Source organism: Marmota monax, unplaced genomic scaffold (assembly GCF_021218885.2).
Source record: "Marmota monax isolate L192 unplaced genomic scaffold, Marmota_monax_Labrador192_F-V1.1 WCK01_AAM20220418_F8-fsc00211, whole genome shotgun sequence".
In the NCBI taxonomy this organism is placed as follows: domain Eukaryota; kingdom Metazoa; phylum Chordata; class Mammalia; order Rodentia; family Sciuridae; genus Marmota; species Marmota monax.
The window spans coordinates 1,611,267-1,633,717 of NW_026694080.1; the positions used below are offsets into that span (position 1 = coordinate 1,611,267).

Consider the following 22,451-nt stretch of genomic DNA (forward strand, 5'->3'; position numbering starts at 1 on the left):
ATCTCAAATATCAGATATTGGGACGAATTGAGAGCTTCATAAAAATATAAGAGGAAACAGGGTTTTCTAGCACTTCTCTTTGCTGTCATTTCCTACCATTCCTTTTCTCCCAGAGGAGCCCTCTCTTCCTACCACAGTCAAGGACACATTGACCAAATCTTGTAACTTTCTGTGCCTCTTGGTTATATCTCACCCCAGCATTTTCACTAAGCATCTGCCAAGAAATGTTTGTTCATGGACACAAAGAAGCATGTACAGTCATCACGATTTTTCTACCTAAATCTATCCCCAAATAAAAAAAAAAAATTAATTAAAAGAAAAAAAGAAGCATGTAAAGAGGCTCATCAAAACTTGGTTTGTAAAAGCAAAAAATTAGAAACCATCTACATGTCCATCAATAAGAGATGGACATTTATATTATATATTTTCACCTAGTTTAAAAATAAACTAGATGATAGGAAATCTGTATATCCTAACACAGCATCCTCTAAGACATGAAGTTAAATAAGATGGCAAATGTGGTCCCATTTGTATAAACTGAAATATACTAATGCCTATACATGTGTGTGTTCATATATATGTAAATATATTTATAGAATTGGAAAGAGAAATTATTAAACTGATCATAGTGATTGCCTTTGGGGAAGGAGGTGGACTCAAAGGAAGACCTAAGGAACTTTTGCTTTATCTTAAAAAAACAACCAGTTTTTTATAATCCTGTTGTGTTTTCTAGAGTCAGGGCAGACATATGAGCCATCATCCAGTTGTGAAAATTCATATTTAAAGTACTTAATGGTATAGCCCTCCCCGCAAGAATTCTAAAGAGATATTTTTGAGCTCAGAACAGTTAAAATTAGAATTGCTGAAGTTCTTTCCCACATTGTCGTCTTCTTGGATCTAAAGAAATGAAACCAAAGAACTTTAGTTAGGATTTTGTTTTTGCTTTTGAAGCAAGCTTATTTTCAACTTCAAAACTTTATCTTCCAATTCTTAGAATTTTTATTTTTTTGTCCTAGTTAGAATGCTTATTGACGATTAGGTTAGTTGGAGAAGGGATAGTTCACATGCAATCTGTGAGACTGTTAATGTCTAGGTTAATTTTTAAAGGGGTAAAAGACATTTTGTCCAGAAGTACTCCCTGAAGAATCATCAAAAATGCTAATCAGCCTGTGAATTAAAGAATGTTGTTGTATTTGGGACCCCTTTTGTTGGTGATGCTGATACTTATGAACTTAGAAACTATTACCTATTACTACCTACCAAAACTTAAAACACAAATGAGCATTTTTATTTCATGCTTTCTGTGAGACATGAATTCATGCAAGGTGAAGCCATGCTCCATAATCCCTCAGATCCCAGCCAGAAGCATCACAGACGGAGCGCAGAAGACCTTTGGGAGCCGGGAGACTTGCGAATAATTTTTTTCTTGTACATCTATTTAAGTTTGCTGATTCCTCTTCATTTCTTCACCTCTAAATGTTGAATACCCCAAAATTCAGTCCTTTGCCTTTTTTTTCTTCTTATCTGCCTCCTCTTTATTTCTTGGTGATTTCAGAGCTTTAAATATAGTAGGTGAGGTCTGGGGATGTCGCTCAGCAGTAGAGCACTCGGCTAGCTAGTGCAAGGCTCAAGGTTTAGCCCCCAGTAACCTTGAAAGAAAAGCAAATACAGCAGGTGAGTGGTTGAGTTCGTGGGTGGGTAGGTAAACAGAAGGGTGGGTGAATCATCCATCCCCAACGCGGCTCTCCTCAACTTGCCTGCTTGGTATTTCCATTTGGAACTCCAGCAGGCATCTGAAACTCAGTATATGTAAACCTGAAGTCCACGACCTTCCCAGACCTGCTTCTCCAGCAGTCTTCTCCATCTTAGTGAATGGCAATTCCATCCTTTTGGTTGGTTCACCTGAAAAACTAAAATCATCCTTGTTTTCTGTCTTTTCTCTTACCTAATACTTAGTCCCTCGGTTGGCTCTTCCTTCAAATACACGTCTCTACCACCGAGGTCCAAATCACCATTGCCTCTTACCTCAGTTCCTCTGTTCCCTCCACAACTTTCGCCTCTTCTATTTTTGATCCAGCAGCCAAAATGATTCTCTTAAAAGAACCAGGTTGCTGCAGTGGACCCAGCAACTTGAGAGACTGAGTCAGGAGGACTGCAGGCTTAAGGTCAGCCTTGGCAATTTAGCAAGATCCTGCCTCAAAATAAAAAATACAGGACTGGGGATTGTAGCTCAGTGGTAAACATCCTTGTGTTCAATCTTCAGTACTGCAAAAAGAAGAGCAGGTGAGTGGTTGAGTTCGTGGGTGGGTAGGTAAACAGAAGGGTGGGTGAATCATCCATGCCCAACTGGGCTCCCCCCAACTTGACATGACAGGTCATGTCATTCGCAGGCTTTCTGACCTGCTGCTCTTAGGTTGGCCAGTGGTCTGCCTCCTCATCTCTCACTCCATCTTTCTTACTGAGCTCCAGCCAGCCCTGAACCTCCTTGCTGTTCCTCCAACACCAGGCCTTTCCCACTCAGGGCCTTTGTAATTGCCATTTCCTTTGTCTAACATACTGTCTAAGGTGTTTAGCCTGGAGGAGAGAGACTCCATCCTGCTGGTTTTTCCTAATAGTTTTATAATTAGTTCCTTTATAGGTAAAGAAACGCTGTGGTGTGGAGGATGGGAAATTCAGTTTCCAACAACAGACTGCTCCCATTGTAAGTGGTAGGCCCAAGCATTTTTATCTGTGCCATATTAAATACCTTTACTCAGAGTCCATCCCCTGCCATTCTTGATCATTCAGAGTTCTTCTATGTGACTTCAGATCAGGTGGGAGTTCTAGGAGGTTTCTTGAATACTACTAAAGCGGTCATTGCATTTGCTGTCCCCCTCCCTTTTTGATGAAACTGGGAATTGAACCCACGGCTCTATACCACTCAGCTACATCCTCAGTCCTTTTTATTTTTTTATTTTGAAGCAGGGTCTCCCAAAGTTGACCAAACTGGTCTTGAACTTGCCGTCCCCTTGCCTCAGTCTCCTGAGTTTCTGGGATTCCAAGTGTGCACCACCAGGACCAACATTTCACTCCATTTTTGTTCCTTTCACTACATTTCGTGGCTGAGGGACCATAAGGGGCAGTCTGGTACACCGTCTGCACTGCGGCTTCTGTCAGGTGAGAAACTTGGTAGGGCTCCACATCAGGCCCTCAAACGATATGGTTTGGTTTCAAAGTAAGCCAAAAAACCACTCTCCAGAGGGCTAAGCTTTTGAAGTGGGTTTTTAAAATGGAGAGGAAGGCAGTTAAAGAGTGGAACCATATCATTTTTAACCAAGACAGCCAGAGCTCCTCCGTGGCATGCTTTAACTAAGATTTATAAGAGCTGAAAGATGGCAATCAACTATTTATGGCTGTGTGACCAGCAACGCTCTGGGTACAGAGCTGAATGAGGACATTGCTGAGAAGATCCTTAGGCTTGAGAAGCTTGCGAGGAGCAGGGAAGGTGCCTGCCTGCCTATTTGGGGACTGTGATGTTTAGTGGAATCTATTTTTATGAGGTCATAGAATCACATTGTTACAAAGAGCATCAAGAGATTATCTGTTTAAATCTTAGTTTTAGTCAAGCAAACCTTTACAACATTTAAGCCTCCATTTTTTTCCTCTTGAGTACATATTTGTAAAAATACTCTGGTACAGTATCTAATAAGTAATTTTTAATTTTAAAAAGTCACCTTTAATTTTATCCACAAGTGAGATGCTACTATACACCTATTAGAATAGCTAACATGATAAAATGAACGATGCTGAATGAGAGTAAGAAAGGTAGTTGCAGTTTATTGCCACTTTCAAATAAACTTTCTGTTCAGTGAATTGAATATATGTGTTATTAAATGTTTCAGAGCCAGGCTTGGTGGTGCACACCTGTCATCCCAGAGGCTTGGGAGGCCAAGACAGGAGCATCATTTGACACCAAAAGTTGGCCAGCCTGGGCAACATAGTGAAATACCATCTCAAAAAAAAAAAAAAAAAAAAAAAAAACTTAACATTTTGGTAATTTCATACAGACCAATAAGTCTTTTTTTAATCCTGGAACTTGGGCATTTGATTAACTGCTTATATTGTGACCATCCACTCATATTATTTGGTATACATGTGATTGTTTTGAAGGATATCATGAATATGCCATAGTTTGTTTAATCATTCTATTTTAAAAGTAGTTTAGTTTTGTTTAACATTAGTTTTTAGGCATTTTTAGGTTCACAGAAAAACCAAGTGGAAAGTATAGAAAATTCTCATAAACCCACTAACCATACTCATGCATAACCTCCCCCATTGTCAACATCCCTCCCCACCATGGTACAGTTGCTGCAGTCAGTGGACCAGCTTTGACACATTATCACCCAAAGTCCATAGCTGACATCCTTGGTCAAGATATAATAATGTGTAGCCACCATTGTCATTTGAAACATTTTCACTGTGCTAAAAATTCTTTGTGCTCTGCCTGTTCATTTCTCTCCCTCCCCCCGCCCCCATAAACTTCTGGCAACCACTGAACTTTTTACTGTCTCCATAGTTTCTCCCTTTCCAGAATGTCACATAGTTGGAATCATCCAGTATGTAGCCTTTTCAGATAGATAACTTTCACTTGACAGTGTGCACTTTAGTCTCCTCCATGTCTTTTCATGGCTTAATAGATCATTTCTTTGAGCATTGAATAATGTTCCATTATCTGGTTGTAGCACAATTCATTTATGTATTAAAGGGCATCTTGGTTCTTACAAGTTTGGGTCATTATGAATAAAGGTGCTATAAACATCTGTGTGCAGGTTTTTTTGTGGACATATTTTCAGCCCCTTTGGGGAAATACCAAGGAATGATTGCTAGATTGTAATTTTGAAAAAAAAAAATTTCTTCTAGAGCCAGGTACAGTGGTATGTGCCCATATTACTGGCTACTTAGAAGGCTGAGGCTGGAGGATCATGAGCCTGGGCAACTTAGAGACTGTGTCAAGAGGCAGGGTGAAGGGGAAGGAAAGGAAAGGAAAGGAACCATCTTCCAGAGTAGCTATACTGTTTTGCATTTCCACCAGCAGTAAATGAGAGTTCTTGTTGCTCCACATCTTCCCCAGCAGTGTTCTGAATTTTGGCCCTCTTAGTGGGTTTGTAGTGAAATCTCTGTGTAATTTACATTGTAGTGTGGCACAGAGTGGTTCATCCTATACGCATTTCCCATCTGTGTATCTTCTTTAGTGAGGTGTCTTTAGGTCTTTTGCCTTTTTTTTTTTTTTTTTTTTGGTACTGGGGATTGAACCCAGGGGCGCTTAACCCACTGAGCCATATCCCCAGTGCCCTCCCACTACTTTTTCTATTTTATTTAGGGACAGGGTCTTGCTGAGTTGCTCAGGCTCAGTGGGCTCAGGCTCAGGCCTTGCTAAATTGCTGAGGATAGCTTTGAACTCGAGATCCTTCTGTCTCAGCCTCCTGAGCCACTGGGATTACAAGCATGTGCCATCTCTTTTAATCAGGTTGTTTAGTTACTGTGGGTTTTTTTTTTTTAATATTTGTTTTTTAGTTGTAGTTGGACATAATACCCTCATTTTATTTATTTTTATGTGGTGCTGAGGATCAAACCCAGGGCCCCCACATGTGCTAGGTGAGTGCTCCAACACTATTTTTTTTAAAAATATTATTCCATTTAATAAGTTCCTAGAATATATGGTTTCATAGAAGCCACAAATAGAATAGAGGTTACCAGGGATTAGAAGTAAAGAATTATGAGTTACTTTTTTATGTAATTTTTTTTTATTTATATATATCAGCAGAATGCATTACTATACTTATTATAGAGAGAAAGCACAATTTTTCTTTTCTCTGGTTGTATACAAAGTATATTTACACCAATTCGTGTCTTCATACATGTACTTTGAATAGTAGTGACCATCACATTCCACCATCATTAATAACCCCATGTCCCATCCCTTCCCCTCCAACCCCTTTGCCCTATCTAGAGTTCGTCTATTCCTCCCATGCTCCCGCTCCCTATCCCACTGTGAATCGGCTTCCTTATATCAAAGAAAACATTCAGCATTTTTTTTTTTTTTTGGGGGGGGGGTTGGCTAACTTCACTTAGTATTATCTTCTCTAACTCCATCCATTTACCTGTAAATGCCATGATTTTATTCTCTTTTACAACCTCAGTACTTTGTGCGGTATTCCCCTGAGCACAGTACTAGGGATTGAGCCCAGGGGCACTCTACCACTGAGCTATATCCCCAGTCCGTTTTATTGTATTGTGAGTCAAGATCTCCCAGAGTTGCTTAGGCTGGCCTCAAAATTGTGATCCTCCTGCCTCAGCCTCCAAAGTTGGTAGGACTATAGTAGTGGGCCACCATGCCCAGTTTTCTGTTTTATTTTTGAGACACAGTCTTGCAAAGTTGGTGAAACTTGGGATTTTCCTGTCTCAGTCTCCTGAGTTGCTGGGATTATAGGCTGTGCTAACATGCCTGTTTTCTTTGTACATTTTAGATAATAATTTTGTATCAAATATCTGTTTTGCAGATAGTTTCTCTCAATTTATGTCTTTTCATTCTCTTGACAGTGTCTTTCACAAAGCAACATTTTTTTCTTAAAAATTTTTATTTTTCAATAATTTCAGATTTATAGGAAAGTTGCAGAGATATTAGAATTTCCTAATGTTAACATTTTACATGACCATGGTACATGAAACAAAACTATGAAATTTTGTATTGGTACATTACTATTAACTAAATTATAATTTCATTCAGATTTCACGTTTTTCCACTAATTTTTTTTTTTTTTTTTTTTTTGATGTATCCAGGGTGTCACGTTGTATTTAGTCATCCTATTTTCCTAGTCTTCTCTAGTCGATGACATTTTGGGTCTTCCTCTGACAGTGCGATTAATGGTTTCAGAGGTCACAGTCCATGGTCAGCCAACTCCACACTCAGGACCTGAGGTGAAGCAGAGCCTCATGGTGGAAGGGGGGGTGGCAGAGGAAAATTGCTCACCTCATGAAGTGCAGGAAACACTAAGAGCTTAGCCCAAAATTTTTTATTTTAATAATGCTCTCTCTCTCTCTCTCTCTCTCTTTTTTTTTTTTTTTTTTGCCATATTATAGATTGAATCCAGGGCCCTTGCATGATGCTAAGCAAGCACTCTGCTGCTACACTGAACTATGCTGTTCTTTCTTTAAAAAAAAAAAATCACACCTTTGAGCTGGGGCTGGGGCTCAGTGGTAGAGCGCTCGTCTAGCACATGCGAAGCCCTGGGTTCGATCCTCAGCACCACATAAAAAATAATAAAATAAAATAAAGGTATTGTTTCCAAATACTTCCAAAAAAATAAACATTAAAAAAAAAATCACACCTTTAGTGTCATATCTAAAAGACTGTCACCAGGGGCTGGGATTGTGGCTCAGGGGTAGAGCACTTGCCTAGCATGTGTGAGGCACTGGGTTTGATCCCCAGCACCACATAAAAATAAAAACAAAAGAAAAGTATTGTGTCCATCCACAACTAAATAGAATAAATTAAAAAATAAAATAAAAATAAAAGGCCATCACCAAACCCAAGGTCACCTAGATTTTCTCCTGTGTTATCCGACCTTCTTACATTTAGGCCTGTTATCCATTTGGTTTTAATTTTTTTGAAGGTTTGAAGATGTGTGTATGTAGATTTTTTTTTTTTTTTTAACGTGGATGCCATGGTTCCAACTTCACTTGTCAAAAGGACTTTTTTTTTTTGTCCCTTATATTGCTCTTGCTCCTTTGTCAAAGATCAGTTGACTCTGTGTATTTGGGTCTGTTTCTGGGCTTTCTGTTCCATTATTTCTTGTGTCTTTGAACAAACCACACTGTCTTGCTTACTGTAGCTTTACAGTAAGTCTTGAAGTCAGGTAACATCAGTCTTTGACTTTATTCTTCTTCATTGAGTTACCTAAGTGTTTACCTCCCTATAAACTTGAGAATCAACTTGTCAGTATTTATAAAACAACTTGATGGGATTAAACTGGGATTGCATTGAATTTACAGATCAAGTTGGGATGAACTGGCGTCTTCTGATGTCGTGTCTTCTTTCCATTCACATGGAGTATTGCCATTTATTCAGTTTTTCTTGGATACCTTTCATCAGCATTTTCTTCATACAGATATCTGGTTCATAATTTTTTGTCAGATTAAATGTACTTAAATTTGTCAGATTAAATGTACTTTTTGGGGTGCTAATATTAAGTGATACTGCTTTTAATTTCAAGTTCCACTTGTTCATTTCTGGAATAAAAGAAAACAGTTGACTTCTGTTTTATTAACATGACAATTATGTCACCTTTAAACAAAAATAGTTTCATTTCTTCCTTTTCCATATGTATACCCTTTATTTCTTTTTTCTGTCTTATTGCATTACCTAAGACTTGCAGTGTGAAGTTGAAAAGCAGTGGTGAGACTTTGGAAAGGAGTGGTGAGAGAGAACATCCTTGCCTTGTCCCTATTCCTAGTGAGAAACCTAATTTCTCTCCATTAAGTATGATATTAGCATAGGGATTTTTTTGGTTTTGTTTTGTAGATTGTCTTTCTTCTAGTTTGCTGAGGGTTTTAAATCATGGATTAATTAATTTTAATTAATGATTAAAATGGTTACTAATTAATTAAAATTATTTAAAATTAATTAAATTAATTAATTTAATCATTTTCTGCATCTATTGATATGTGAATTTTCATATTTAGCCTCTTGATATGATGGATTGTTTTATTTCACTTTTGAATGTTGAACCAGCCTTGCGTACCTGGGATGAATCCCACTCAGCCATAGCTGTGATTTTCCTTATACATTGTTGGATTTGATTTGCAAAATAATATTGGTCGTTAGTTTTCTTGTGAAGTCTTTGTCTCGTTTTGGTATTAGTATAATGCTGGCCTCATTGAGTGACCAGAGAGTATTACTTCTGCTTCTGTATTCTAGAGGCAATTGTAGAGACTTGATGTAAGTCCTTCCTTAAATTTTCGGTAGAATTTATCAGTGAACCCATCTGGCACCTTCTGTTTGGAAAGATTATTAATTATAAACTCAATTTCTGTAATAGATACAGACTTTTTCAGATTATATTTCTTCTGGTATGAGTTTTGGCAGATTGTGTCTTTCATGAAATTGGTCGTTTCATCTAGGTTATCAAATTTGTGAGCACAGACTTGTTCTTAATATTTCTTTATTTTCCATTTGCTGTCCATGGGATCTGTAGTGGTATCCCATCTTTTATTTCTGATACTAGCAATTTGTGTCTTTTCTTTTTCCTTAATTAGCATGGCTAGCAGCTTATCAATTATGTCTATTCTCTAAAGAACCACAGCTTATCTTAGTTGATATTTTGTTTCAATTTCATTGATTACTGCTCTAGCTTTCATTATTTTTCTTCTGCTTGCTTTGGGTTTATTTTGCTCTCTTTTTTTTTTTCCCCCTAGTTTCCTAAAGTAGAAGTTTTTTAGTTTTGTTTGGTGAGTGGTACTGGGAGTTGAATCCAATTGCACTGGGCCATTGAGCAATATCCCCAGCCCTTTTTATTTTATTTTTTAATTTTGAGACAGGGTCTTACTAAGTAGCTCAAGCTGGCCTGCATTGCAATTCTCCAGGCTGGAATGTAGCTCAGTGGTAAAGTGCTTGCCTTACTTATGTGAAGCCCTGGGTTCGATCCCCAGTTCCAAAAAAGAAAAGACATAAAATAAACCCTTGCAATCCTCCTGCCTCAGCCTCCAAAGTAACTAAAATTATAGGCATGTGCCACTAGACCCTTAGATTATTTGTTTTAGATCTTTCTTCTTTTCTAACATATGTATTTAATACTATAACTTTCCCTCTAAGCACTGCTTTTGCTGATTCTCACGATTTGATAAGTTGTATTTTTATTTTCATTTAATTCAAAATTTTTCTTGATTTCTGCTTTGCTGTGTTATTTAGAAGTAGACTGCTTAATTTCCTAATGTTTTTGGATTTTCCAACTGTTATTTTTAATTTTAATTCCATTGTGGTCTGAGAGCATTCACTGTGTGCTTTCTGTTCTTTTAAATTTGATTAAATTTAATCCCCAACTTGCCAGGATTACAGGCACACACCACCATGCCTGGCGCCGTGTATCTTTTGATCGTCTATCATCGGGTGCATGCACATAAGGCATTATTATGTCTTTTTGGAGAATTGGCTCCTTTGTTGTTATATAATGCCTCTCTCTATTCCTCATAACTTTCTTTGCCCTGGAGTTTCCTGTGTCTGAATTAATATAGCTATTCTTGCTTTCTTTTGACTAGTATTAGCATGGTATATATTTCTCCATCCCTTTCCTTTTGATGTATATGTATTTTTATAATTAAATTGAGTTTCTTGGGGCTGGGGATGTGGCTCAAGCGGTAGCGCGCTCGCCTGGCAGGCGTGCAGCCCGGGTTCGATCCTCAGCACCACATACAAACAAAGATGTTGTGTCCGCCGAAAACTAAAAAATAAATAATATTCTCTCTCTCTCTCTCTCTCTCTCTCAAAAAAAAATGAAAATGAGTTTCTTATAAACAGAATATAGGTGGGTCTTGTTTTTTAATCCACCCTGACAGTCTTTTTTTTTTTTAAGTTATATGTATTTTTTTAGTTGTTGGTGGACCTTTATTTTATTTATTTATTTACATGCAGTGGTGAGAATTGAATCCATTGCCTCACACATGTTAAGCAAGTGCTCAACCACTGAGCCACAACCCCAGCCCCTGGCATTCTCTCTCTCTTTTTTTCCCAAAATATTTTTAGTTGTAGATGGACACCATACCTTTATTTTTTTATTTACTTATTTTTATGTGGTGCTGAGGATCGAACCCAGTGCCCAGTGCCTCACGCATGCTAGGCAAGAGCTCTACCACTGAGCCACAACCCCAGCCCCCTGACATTCTCTTTTAATTGATGAATTTAATCCATGGTTGCTTAGGTAATTATTAATATAGCTGAATTAGTATCTGCTATGTTTGATGCTGTTTTCTAGTCACCGTCCATGTTCTTTGTTCTTTATTTTGTCTTCTCTGTCTGCCTTTTGTGTCTGTCTGTTTGTTGGTTGGTTCGTTATAGGAGAATCCAGGGCCTCTCGTAGTCTAGGCAGGCCCTCTGCCATGGAGCTGCATCCCAGCCATTATTATTTTTATTTTGAAACAGTCTCACTGACACCAAGCCTGCAGTCCTCCTGTCTTGGTCTCCTGAGTAACTGGGATTATGGGCCTTTTGTGATTTTAATTGAACATTTTATATGATAGAATTTCTTTCTTTCTTACTCTCCTATTTTAGTGGGGTTCTGGAAAGAGGAGATAATATGCATTGTCAGTCTACCATCATATTTTTTAAAGTTTTAGAATTACATATCCTCTTTTCTTTTGATTCTGAAGTAATGATAGAAGTATTTTTGTTTCTCTAAGGTAGTGACATAAGATACTATAGTATCTTATGTCACTACCTTAGAGACATACCTTATAGTGACATAAGATACTCATCCCCTGATTGCAAATAGGTCTTGTTTTTATAAATTCAGTCATTTCTATGTAGGATTTATCTTGAACACTTGTGGCTTTTAAAAAAGAATCACTCTTGGGGAAGTGGCTCAATGGTCAATTGCCCTGGAGTTCAATCCCCAGTACCCAAAACATAAAAAAGATTTTTTTTTATTAAAAATAAATAAATAAAATACAAAAGAATCACTCTTTAGTCAAATAACTGATATCTTAAACTTACTAATGGAGCCTAATTTAAAGGTACCTTGCTGTTAGAACATTTTTAGTGCAAGTAACTATCCCTAAATTGCCTTTCAACCATTTTAAAAACTGGAATAAAAGAAAATATGATGTCCTTTATGCACATTAGCTGTTATCACACATAATTGAATACTACCCCTTGATGAGTAGTTAATTCAGTGGCTAAGTGTAGAGATTAGAATCTATCCTGTTAGTGAATATACTGCTGTATTTGAACTAGTTTTTGTTGGAACCCTGAATAGAGGTTGAATTACTGGGATAAGAGCCAATTGCCTTCTGCTAAACGAATTGAGTCCAGAAGAGTCTTCCAAAACAGTTGTATTTGCTTTCCACATCCAGCTCCACATTCCAGGAAAGAATGTTTAGTCATTAGGAAACACCTCCACAGCCTGCTTTCCATTGACTCTAATAAAGCTCACAGTGGCTTCAGCAAATATCACACACAGCCCTTGCCTCTAGCAAGTCCACAATTATTAAACTGCAAGAAGCCGCTGGATTTAGATGTGTCTGACAATCTGGCTGAGGTGCCACTTAGCAGCTTCTTCTTAATTCATCAAATTTACAAATGCAAGTAGTCTGGAAGTAAATTTAAGAACTAGATTGTTTCTCCTCTTGAAGAGACTTCACATGGATCAGTATTAAAAAACTGTGTCCAGGTTAAATCACAGTAAATGTAAGTTGTTGACAGTTAATTAACAGATATATCAGGTAAGTCGTAACCAAAAGAAAACTTGGATAGTAATTGTAATATTAGAGAAAATAGAATTTAAGTCAAAAACATTTGAAGAAATTAGAGGGACATAAAAGAAATCTGGGCGCAGTGGCACACACCTATGATCCCTGTGGCACAGGATCTCAAGTTCAAAGCCAGCATCAGCAACTCAGTGAGACCCTGTCTCTAAATAAAATACAAAATAGGACTGGGTATGTGGCTCAGTGGTTAAGTGCTGCTGAGTTTAATCCCCATTACCAAAAAAAAAAAAAAAAAGACTACCAGTGGTTGAATAACATCATTTACAAGACTGAGGAAGTTAGGTGTGTCAAGAGCTATTGTACCAAACGAAGAAGAATACGTAGGTTTTTAAGCACAAATGGAAGGGTTATAAAAACTAATCCTATGTAAAGTAATGAAGTACTAAAAATTCCATTGCATCCCCCTGAGTGCTGTCTTACATAACTAATTCCAGCTGCTTAGAAAACTAGGCAGGAAGATGTCAGGTTCGAGGCCAGCCTGGGCAATTTAGCAAGATCCTGTCTCAAAAAAGTAAAAAAAGGGATTGGAGTGTAGCTCATGCTAGAATGCTCCTGGATTTAATCTCCAGTACTGGGAAGAAATAAAATCTAGAGCATCAACATTATATGCTGTATATACTCTGATACAGTGCAATAAAAATTAGAAATCAACGAGAAAGCCAACCTAATAGAGAAACATGTTTGGAAAGAAAAAGATACTCTAAATAATCCATGAGGGAAAGCAGAATTCATAATAGAAATTAGCAGATGTAACTGAACAGCTACAAAAGCTTTCAGACACAGTTGCTTTCATAACTTCTGGGATGCAGCTCAGTTGGTTCTTTGTACCTTAGATATTATATTAGAAAGTAAAATAGACATTAAGTATATCAAGCAGTCAATTCAAGAGGCCTGAAAAAAACAGGAGTAAGCCCAAAGAGGATAAAAGGATGGAAACAGGGAGAAAAGGAACAGAAATCGTAGGAAAAATAGAAATGAATCAACAAAGCCAAAAGTAACAGAATTATTTGTTTAATAAAATAGATGAACCTGTGAGGACTAATACAAAAAGAAAGCCAGACACAGTGGTACGCACCTGTAATCCCAGCAACTTGAGAGGCTAAAGCAGGAGAATCACAAGTTGAAAGCTAGCCTCATCAGCTTAGCGAGGCCTTGAGCAACTTAGTTAAGACCCTGTCTCAAAATTTTTTAAAAAGGGGTGGGAAGCTCTGAAGATGTAGCTCAGTGGTAAAGCACCCCTGGGTTTAATCCCTAACACCAAAAAAAAAAAAAGAAGAAGAATATGTGCTATTAGTACATAAATTAACAACTAGGTTAGGAAAGAAGAATAATGTCCTATGGCTCTATTCTGAAATCTCTAGGTCCTTGGCTACTGGAGAATAAATATAATTGAGTCATAGTATAAAACTCTCTCAAAGGCTGGGTGTAGTGGCGTACACCTATAGTCCCAGCAGCTTGGGAGGCTGAGGAAGAAGGATCACAAGTTCCTGTTTCTAAATAAAATACAAAATAGGGCTGGAAATGCAGCTCAATTGTTGAGTGTCTCTGATTTCAATCCTTAGTACCCCCCCCAAAAAAAAAAAAAAAAACTCAAAAGTATTATAAAAAAAATTGGAAGACTAACTTCATACCATGGAATAGGGATGTTTTTAAAATAAGATCCTAAACTCACAAAACTAAAAGTAAAATCAATTGTGTCTAATAAAATACGTTCAACAAGTACATCAAAAATAAGGCTAAACCGGATATGGTGGCACAGGCCTATAATCCCAGCAACTTGAGAGGTTGAGGCAGAAGGATTGCAAGGTCAAGGCCAGCCTTGGCAACTTAGTTGAGACCCGTGTCTCAAAATTAAAAGGAGTGGGGATATAGCTCATTGGTAAAACACCCCTGGGTTCAATCCCCAATACCACAACATTTTTTTTAAAAGGCCAAAGACAAGTGCCAGTACCAGAGTGACAGAAAATAGTTACCACAGAATGTGTATCAAGACAGGACAGATTACTTCTGAAGATCAAGGAATCCAGCTCTCAGGGCTTGGTATGTAGCTGAGTAGTGGAGTGTGAAAAGGATATGACTGTAAAATTACCATTAGGGAACATCTGAATGTTCGCTGAACATTTTTTTAATATGTTTTTAGTTATTGATGGACCTTTATTTAATTAATTTATTTATTTGTATGTGGTGCTGAGAATTGAACCCAGGGCCTCACCCCTGCCAGGCAAATACTCTACCACTGAGCTACAACCTCAGCCCCTGTTTGTTAAACATTAAGGTGCACAATTTCAATTAAAAAGCAATGTAATAATTGGAATGGTGGCATATGCCTGTAACCCCAGTAACTTGGGAGGCTGAGGCAGGAGGATCACAACTTCAAGGCCAGCTGCAGCAACTTAGCAAGGCCCCTATCTCAAAATAAAATTAAAAGGGTTGGAAATGTGTGGAAATGTGGCTCAGTGGTAGTATGCCTGGGTTCAATCCCAGTACCAGAAGGGAGTAGAAAAAATGATGGCAGCTCATACACTACATGTGTATTTTGATGAGTGTTTCAGTTTGCTATATAACAAAACATTTCAAAATTCATTGGCTTATAATGTAAGTATTTACTAATTCTTAGGTGCCCATGGATCAGCTCCTGGTGTTAGCTGGACTATTCAGATGTCTGCAGCCAGCCCTGGGTCAAGTAAGCAACTCTGCTGACTGTACTGGCTGTACTCTCTGTTTGGAGGCTGGCTGGCTGTAGGCTGCTCAGCTGAGACACCGTGGCCTTTCACGCTTTAAGAGGCTATCTCAAGCCTATTCACATGCCAGTGGCAGAATTCCGGTGCAGGTATCACGGAAAGTGCAAAGCCTCTCGAGGCCCAGGCTTGGAACTGGTATATCATTCTCATTTTGTTGGCCAAAGCAAGTCATGATTAGACTAGATCAGGGGTGAGTAAGTAGATTCTATCTCTTGATACAAAGAGCTGCAAAATCTCCTTTCAAAGGACACAGATGTGAGAAGAGGTGGAGAATGGTGGCTGGTTTTGTAGTTGATATACTGCAGAGAGCAACTGAGTATCTGGGAAAATTGGGAATTCTTATCCCTGTGTCTCAGAAATATGAATTTTAATGTAGGTTTTATAGAAATTCACACATGATAAGGAGATCTATAAGAGGTTTATTTAAAGCATATTAATGATAGAACTAAAAAAATGGATTAATAAACATGGTAATTTCATAAAACATAGTTGTTTAGCAGTTAAAGTGAATTAACTAGAACTATATGTATCATATACCATATAGTGTTAATAGTGGATACATAGCTAAGTAGTAAAAGTATAAAAACACACAGGAGTTTATTTTTGGTACTGAGGATTGAACCTAGGGGTGGTATAAAACTCTGTCAAAGGCTGGGTGTAGTGGCGCACACCTATAGTCCCAGCAGCTTGGGAGGAAGTTGCTGAGATTGTTTTTGTTACCTAGATCTAAAATTCTAGAATCCATACTCTATAGTTTGAGGTTTGGGAAAGCACTTCCTCCATTTGATCAAATAATGACGAATAGAATATATTATTTTGAATTTTCACTGTTAGCTTTTAAATACAGATCCCTTCTCTGGATTATGGGGTTTTAACATAAAGATTGAAATTTAACTGCTTTCATATGATTTCAGATAAACAGGACCATACCAGCAGACTAACTGGACCAAACTTATACATACCCTAAATCAAATCTTATCCCCAAATGCCTGAGCCAAATATCTGTCAGCCGTGACCCTGACACCTATCTTGACCTGCATGTAGGAATCATGTGAGAGATAAAAATAACCCACTCTCAGGTTGCACATGGCAGCTTTTGAAAAAGAACAGGAGATAAAAGTTGGACTCAGGGTCCAGAATCGTGAAAAAGTAAAATGATTCAAGTGAGCCCTGTCTAGGAGGACCCTGCACACAAGGGGTCTTGCTCCTGATGAGCGCCATAGCTACACTGACTCCCACATGCTGGGAGGGGACCCAGAGGTTCAGGCATGCTAGACACAAGCCCTTCCTCTGAACCACACTCCTACTCTGAAACCTTCTTTCATACACATGCACACACACACACACAATACAAATTTTATTTCTGGATGGACACAATGCCTTTATTTTATTCATTTCCATATGATGCTGGGGATCGAACCCAGTGCCTCACACATGCTAGACAAGCGCTCTATCACTGAACCACAACCCGGACCCTGAAATCTTCTTTCCTAAAGGGGACCTCTCCTTTAGGAAACTGCCAAATCCCCCAATATGAAAACCGGTAAATGTAGGAATATTTCTCTGCTTTTTATTGTAGACTGAGTGGTAGGATCACTTTAAATAGATTTCTGCTAAGTAAATCCCTTAAGTATGAGTCTAAAAGTCTGAAAGACTAAAGGACAAAGAAAACTGTCATAAGGAAGGCTAGGAGTGTAGCCTCATGGTAGAGCACTTGCCTGGCATGTGCGAGGCCCTGGGTTCAATTCAGAGCCCCACCCTATAAAAAACCTATTATTAGTTTCTACAAGTTGAAAGTAAAGGGTAAACAAATGCCACTGAAATTTTCATATACAGATGGCAACATTATTTGATTTACAGTAGATTTTACAAAAATATACTTATTTTTACTTCTGAAAGGTGCTTTTATATTTCACCCAAATGCTTCTGACACAAAGAATCATTGGTGTTGAATGCATAAATTACTATTAAAAGTTTTGAATATATTGAGTTGTCATAATAATAACTTGATTGTGCCCTTAAAATTTGGACGTTGTTTCCTTTTCTAATTTTTTTACTTCTTTATAAAAAAAAAAAAATTAGGTGGGCAGCAGCTGCTACAGCGAACATATTCCACTTTCCAGAAGGGAGAGGGGAAGGTGGCCTCTATAAACCCATCTTTCCTCACCGGCCCCTATCCCCTCCCCCCGCCCCTGCTGTGGCAGCAGCTCTCTGCCCAGGCCCTGGACACCTGGGGCCAGAGCACAGGTGGCTTGAATCCAGAGGTGATGAGAAGGGCTTTCTAGTCCAGTGCCTGCCAGCTGTGCCGCCTCTTTCAGGCAGCCTCACTGACTAATTCCTGAGGTAAAGCTAGTTTTATCTGGCTTTGAAGAACAATTATTTCTAAAAATGTAAGACAAGCAATTAAAGTAAAAGAAAGGTAGATGTTTTTATTCAGGTAGATTAAAACCCACCAGGGTGCATGGATATAAGGAACAGATATAAAATAGTGAGAAAGCAGGCATGTTGGCAAGAGAGGAACAAAATTAGCAGAAATTAATGTCAAAATGTAAGTCATCCAGTTTAGGCCTTTCAATCCATTTTTATTGTTTTGTTATTAAATATCTCTTAAGAATTTTAGAGTATTTAAAATTTTGTTCATTCTGTACAAACTTATTGAGTATTGTGTTTAGAAGGTATTTTTGTACCAGGCACAGTGGTGCACAGTTGTAATCCCAGCAGCTCAGGAGGCTGAGGCAGGAGGATCACAAGATCAAGGCCAGCCTTAGCAACTTAGCGAGACACCACGCAACTTAGTGAAACCCTGTCTCCAAAAGGACTGGGATGTGAGACTCGGTAATGAAGCGCCCCTGGGTTCACTCTTCGGTACCGCCCCCCCAAAAAAAGAAAAAGTATTTTTGTCTTAATTTTTAATTTATTACCCAAAAAAAGTGGCAGTAGAAATGGAAAACAAGTTATAGCATTACCCAGGTGCTTCCAGAGGCTCTTCGCCTTTCCCTCTCGTCCCTTCTGCTCCCAGAAAATAGAGATAAACATAAAAGCTAAAAAAACATTGCCAGGGCTGGGGATACGGCTCAAGTAGTAGCGCACTGGCCTAGCATGTGTGAGGCACTGGGTTCGATCCTCAGCACCACCTAAAAATGAAATAAAGATATTATGTCCACCTAAAGCTAAAAAATAAATATTAAAAAAAAAAAGACATTGCCAAAAAGACAATAGTCTTATCCAAAAGGAAGGTGAACACTTATGAATCACAAACAGAATTTCAGAACAGCGAAGAAAAGACAAAGCCTGTCTGGCCTTGGGTGGCACGTGGTTGAACACATGGAGTAAGCAGAGTCCAAGTGCCCCTCCTGAAATGGGATGTGGGATGAAAGGACACCAGGAGCTGAGACGTTCAGAAAGACCTGGGCCTAGGCAGAGAGAGAACACAGGTGCCCTGCCCAGCAAAGGACAGAGCCATGCCACCTTCTGACCCCTGACTCTCCCTGCAGTGCCCCATATCACCTAGATGACCGTGCCATGATCTGGCCCTGGAGAGTGTGGGGAAAGCAGCCTCAGCTAGTGCAGGAGGAATTAATCAGAGATGGAGGATTTTGTAGCATGACTTGTGACTTAAATTTATATTCAAGACATTCAACTAGTAAATGAAGGAATAACTTACGTTTTAAAAGAATAAACACTTACCTAGCACAGGGGCACACTCCTGCAATCCCAGCAACTCAGAGCCTGAGGCAGGAGGATCACAAGTTCAAGGCCAACCTCAGTAACTTAGTGACACCTTATCTCAGTAAAATAAAAAGTGCTGGGCTGGGGTTGTGACTCAGTGGCAGAGCACTTGCTTAGCACATGTGGGCACTGGGTTTGATCCTTAGCACCACAGAAAAATAAAATAAAGGTATTGTATTCATCTACAACTAAACAAATATTTTTAAATAAAATTAAAAGTACTATGGATGTAGCTCAGTGTTAGAGTGCCTCTGGGCTCAATCCCCAATACTGCAAGATATAAACACTTGCCTAGGATGCTCTAGGTTCAATTTCCTAGCACCTCAAGAGAGAGAGTATATGTGTGTAACTTCATGGAAACAAAAGTATACATGATGGAAATAGGTTGGAATGAAAACAGTTGAACAGAAAATTAGTGAATTAGAACAGACTGAAAAATTCATCTGTTCTGGGGACATGTTTTTTTATCTATCTCAAAAATACTCATGAAAAATTCACCTGTCACCAGGCACAGTGGTATACACCTGTAATCCCAGCTGAGGCTGAGACAAGAGGATTGCAAGTTCAAGGCCTGCCTCAGCAACTTAATGAGATCCTGTTTCAGAATAAAAAATAAAAAAGGACTTCGGTTCTTTTTTTTTTTTTTTTTTTTTTAGCTGTAGATAGACACAATACCTTTATTTTACTTTTCTGTGGTGCTGAAGGTTGAACCCAGTGTTTCATATATGCTAGGCGAGTGCTCTACCACTGAGCCACAACCCCAGCACAGGACTGGGGTTCTAATTCAGTGGTAAATTGTCCTGAACTAGGTTCAGTCCCCATTACCCCCCCCAAAAAAAAAATCTACATGCAGTGCATCAGAAAGAAACAAATCTAGCCTAGGAGGGAGATAGGAGAATCACAAGTTCAAGACCAGCCTTAGCAACTTGGCTAGACCCTATATCAAAGTGAAGTTAAAAGGCATAGGGATGATGGGCTGGGGCTGGGGCTCAGCGGTAGAGTGCTCGCCTAGCACATGTGAGACACTGGATTCGATCCTCAGCACCACATAAGAATAAATACAAAGGTATTTTAAAAAATCCTAAATTTTAAAAAAAGGCATGGGGATGAGGGAGAGAGAGTGAATGAGGAAGAAAGACATAAATCTAAAATTTGAAAGGGCTGGTGGAAGATGGAAATTATATTTTAGGAAGGTATAATCTCTGAGGTTGTCCCTCTTCCTGTCACTCTTGGTCACATCACTCAGTACATGTCTGGCCCAATACCCTACACTAGGATTACCATGTTTATGTGTCTGTTGGCTTGGGCTTTGCTGAGGTCCTGGGGGTTCCTGCATTATCTTCTGGTATATTGTATATAGAGAGCCACAAACAAGCCAGCCGAGCGAGGGTCTTGCTCTCGAGGGTCGTGCCCGGCCTGTTCTCTGTGCACCTCTGGCACAACACTGCTCTGGCTTAGCTCAGGCATTCAGTGTATGTGTGTTACATAAAGAATAAGTAGCGAATACCTCACTGTATTTTTATATAGTTTCATTGACTTGGTTAATCATCTTACTTGTTTGGCCAGCATTTAGTGGGGAGAGAGACCAGGAGAGATGAGAGGAACAGGAACTCCTCTTCTCCGGAATGTACCCTGGTGTGACCAGTCTAGATGTAACATGTAGGAAACCTTGGGGTAGCCTACTCAGCCCTGGAGTCTCTGCCAGCATGTCCTTTTGGTTTTTATTAGACTGCTCAAAAAGACTCAGTGAGACCAGCAACGTAAAAATGTCTGTGTTAATTTTTCTTTTTCCTTTTTCAGGCTGGAGTAAAAGGGACATTGGGAAGATTAGTTGGAATTTTTGAGGTAAGTCTCTTGACCTCTTTGGTACAAATGGTATATTAATAACCACATATTCCTAATCTGGGAAAGAGCTATGCTTTCCTGAATTTTCAAACAAAGCACAGCAGAGAATAGCATCCTTTCTTTCTTTTTTGATACTGGGGATTGAACTCAAGGGCACTCAACCACTGAGCCACATCCCCAGCCCTATTTTGTATTTCTTTTAGAGACAGGGTCTCACGGAGTTGCTTAGCACCTTGCTTTTGCTGAGGCTGGCTTTGAACTTGTGATTCTCTTGTCTCAGCTTCCTGAGCTGCTGGGATTACAGGCATGCGCCACGGAACCAGGCACCATTCTTTCTTTTTAAATCCTTTAATGTCTTCATCCAAAAAGCTAAAATAATTTTAGGCATTATTTATCCCATACCTACCTTTCTTCCTCTTCTCCTAAGGTGGGAGGGAGGAGAGATAAGTGTAGAGAAAACAAGAAAAATAGGAGTTAGGTGTCTGTAATACAGGAGGGAAACACAAGAAAATTGGCTGTGGTATGTGAAAGAAGGTGAAGGACCTGAGATGTCATGGGAATAGAGAGGAACAGAGTTCATAGGAAAAGGGGAGGCTTGCCATACTCAGCCAATCTGATGGGGCCACCAAAGCTGAGACCTCTTTGGCGTTCCTGCCATCCATAGTCTCTTTTCTGGCGTTGTATTTAGTTACATTTACATGGTTTTTGTTTGTTTGGGGGTTTTTTTGTACTGGGTATTGAACCTGGGGCACTTAACCACTGAGCCACATCCCCAGCCCTCTTCCTTTTTTATTTTGAGGGTCTACCTCGAAGTCTTGCTAAATTGCTGAGGCAGGCCTCAGACTTGCTCAGCATCCCGAGTAGCTGGGATTACAGGGGTGTACCACGCCTGGCTCATGGTCCTTTTTCTTGAGAGGTCTCAACATTCCTTTGAAGTTGCAGTTAAGGGAAGAGAGGGAAAAGTGAGTGTAAAGTCTTAACATAGACCAAAACTCAGGTATAACTTGTTTTAAATAGGCCATGATTGTAGGATGGGAAAAAGTGAAAGGAATCTTTATGTCTAAGTTCTCTGGACGTGTGCATAAGAGTGTGTTTCCGCGATCTCGCTCTCCAAGGAAAAACTCTCCCTCTACCCTTCTCTTTTGTCTGTCAGAACCAGGAGAGGAAGCACAGGACGTATGTCTATGTGCTGGTTGTCACAGAAGTGCTGGAAGACTGGGAAGACTCAGTTAACATTGGTAAGTCCTGACTGCCTTGGAAGAGCTCCCCATAACTGACACTTGCCCTTAGGGCATTACTCAGAACCAAAAAAGAGCCTGTTGAAAAAAATAAATGGTAGAAGGGTGATTTTTTTCTTTTTCTTTTCTTTTTTTAATGAGACACAGTCTTGCTAAGTTGCTGAGAATCTTCACAGAATTGCTGAAGCTTACCTGAACTTGAGATGCTCTGGCCTCAGCCTCTCTACTTGCTGGGATTATAGGTGTGCACCACCATGCCTGGCATAAAAGAGTGTGTTTAATAAAATAAGCACATATATTTTGAACTTGAGAAAGTTATTATTTTGCATTGTCTAAAAGCAAGCTGAAAAAAAAAAACAGAATTTTAAAATAAAATTAAAAC

At 39.0% G+C, this 22,451-nt stretch overlaps 1 protein-coding gene across 1 annotated transcript in view; it reads left to right on the plus strand.

Moving 5' to 3' along the window:
* Nucleotides 1-22,451, plus strand: part of Nudt3 (nudix hydrolase 3) — a 109,483-nt gene that overhangs the window by 75,485 nt on the left and 11,547 nt on the right. Inside the window, exons 3-4 of the mRNA XM_046464390.2 lie at nucleotides 20,787-20,831; nucleotides 21,985-22,069. Coding sequence (XP_046320346.1) covers nucleotides 20,787-20,831; nucleotides 21,985-22,069 — 130 coding nt within the window. The remainder of the gene's footprint in view (nucleotides 1-20,786; nucleotides 20,832-21,984; nucleotides 22,070-22,451) is intronic.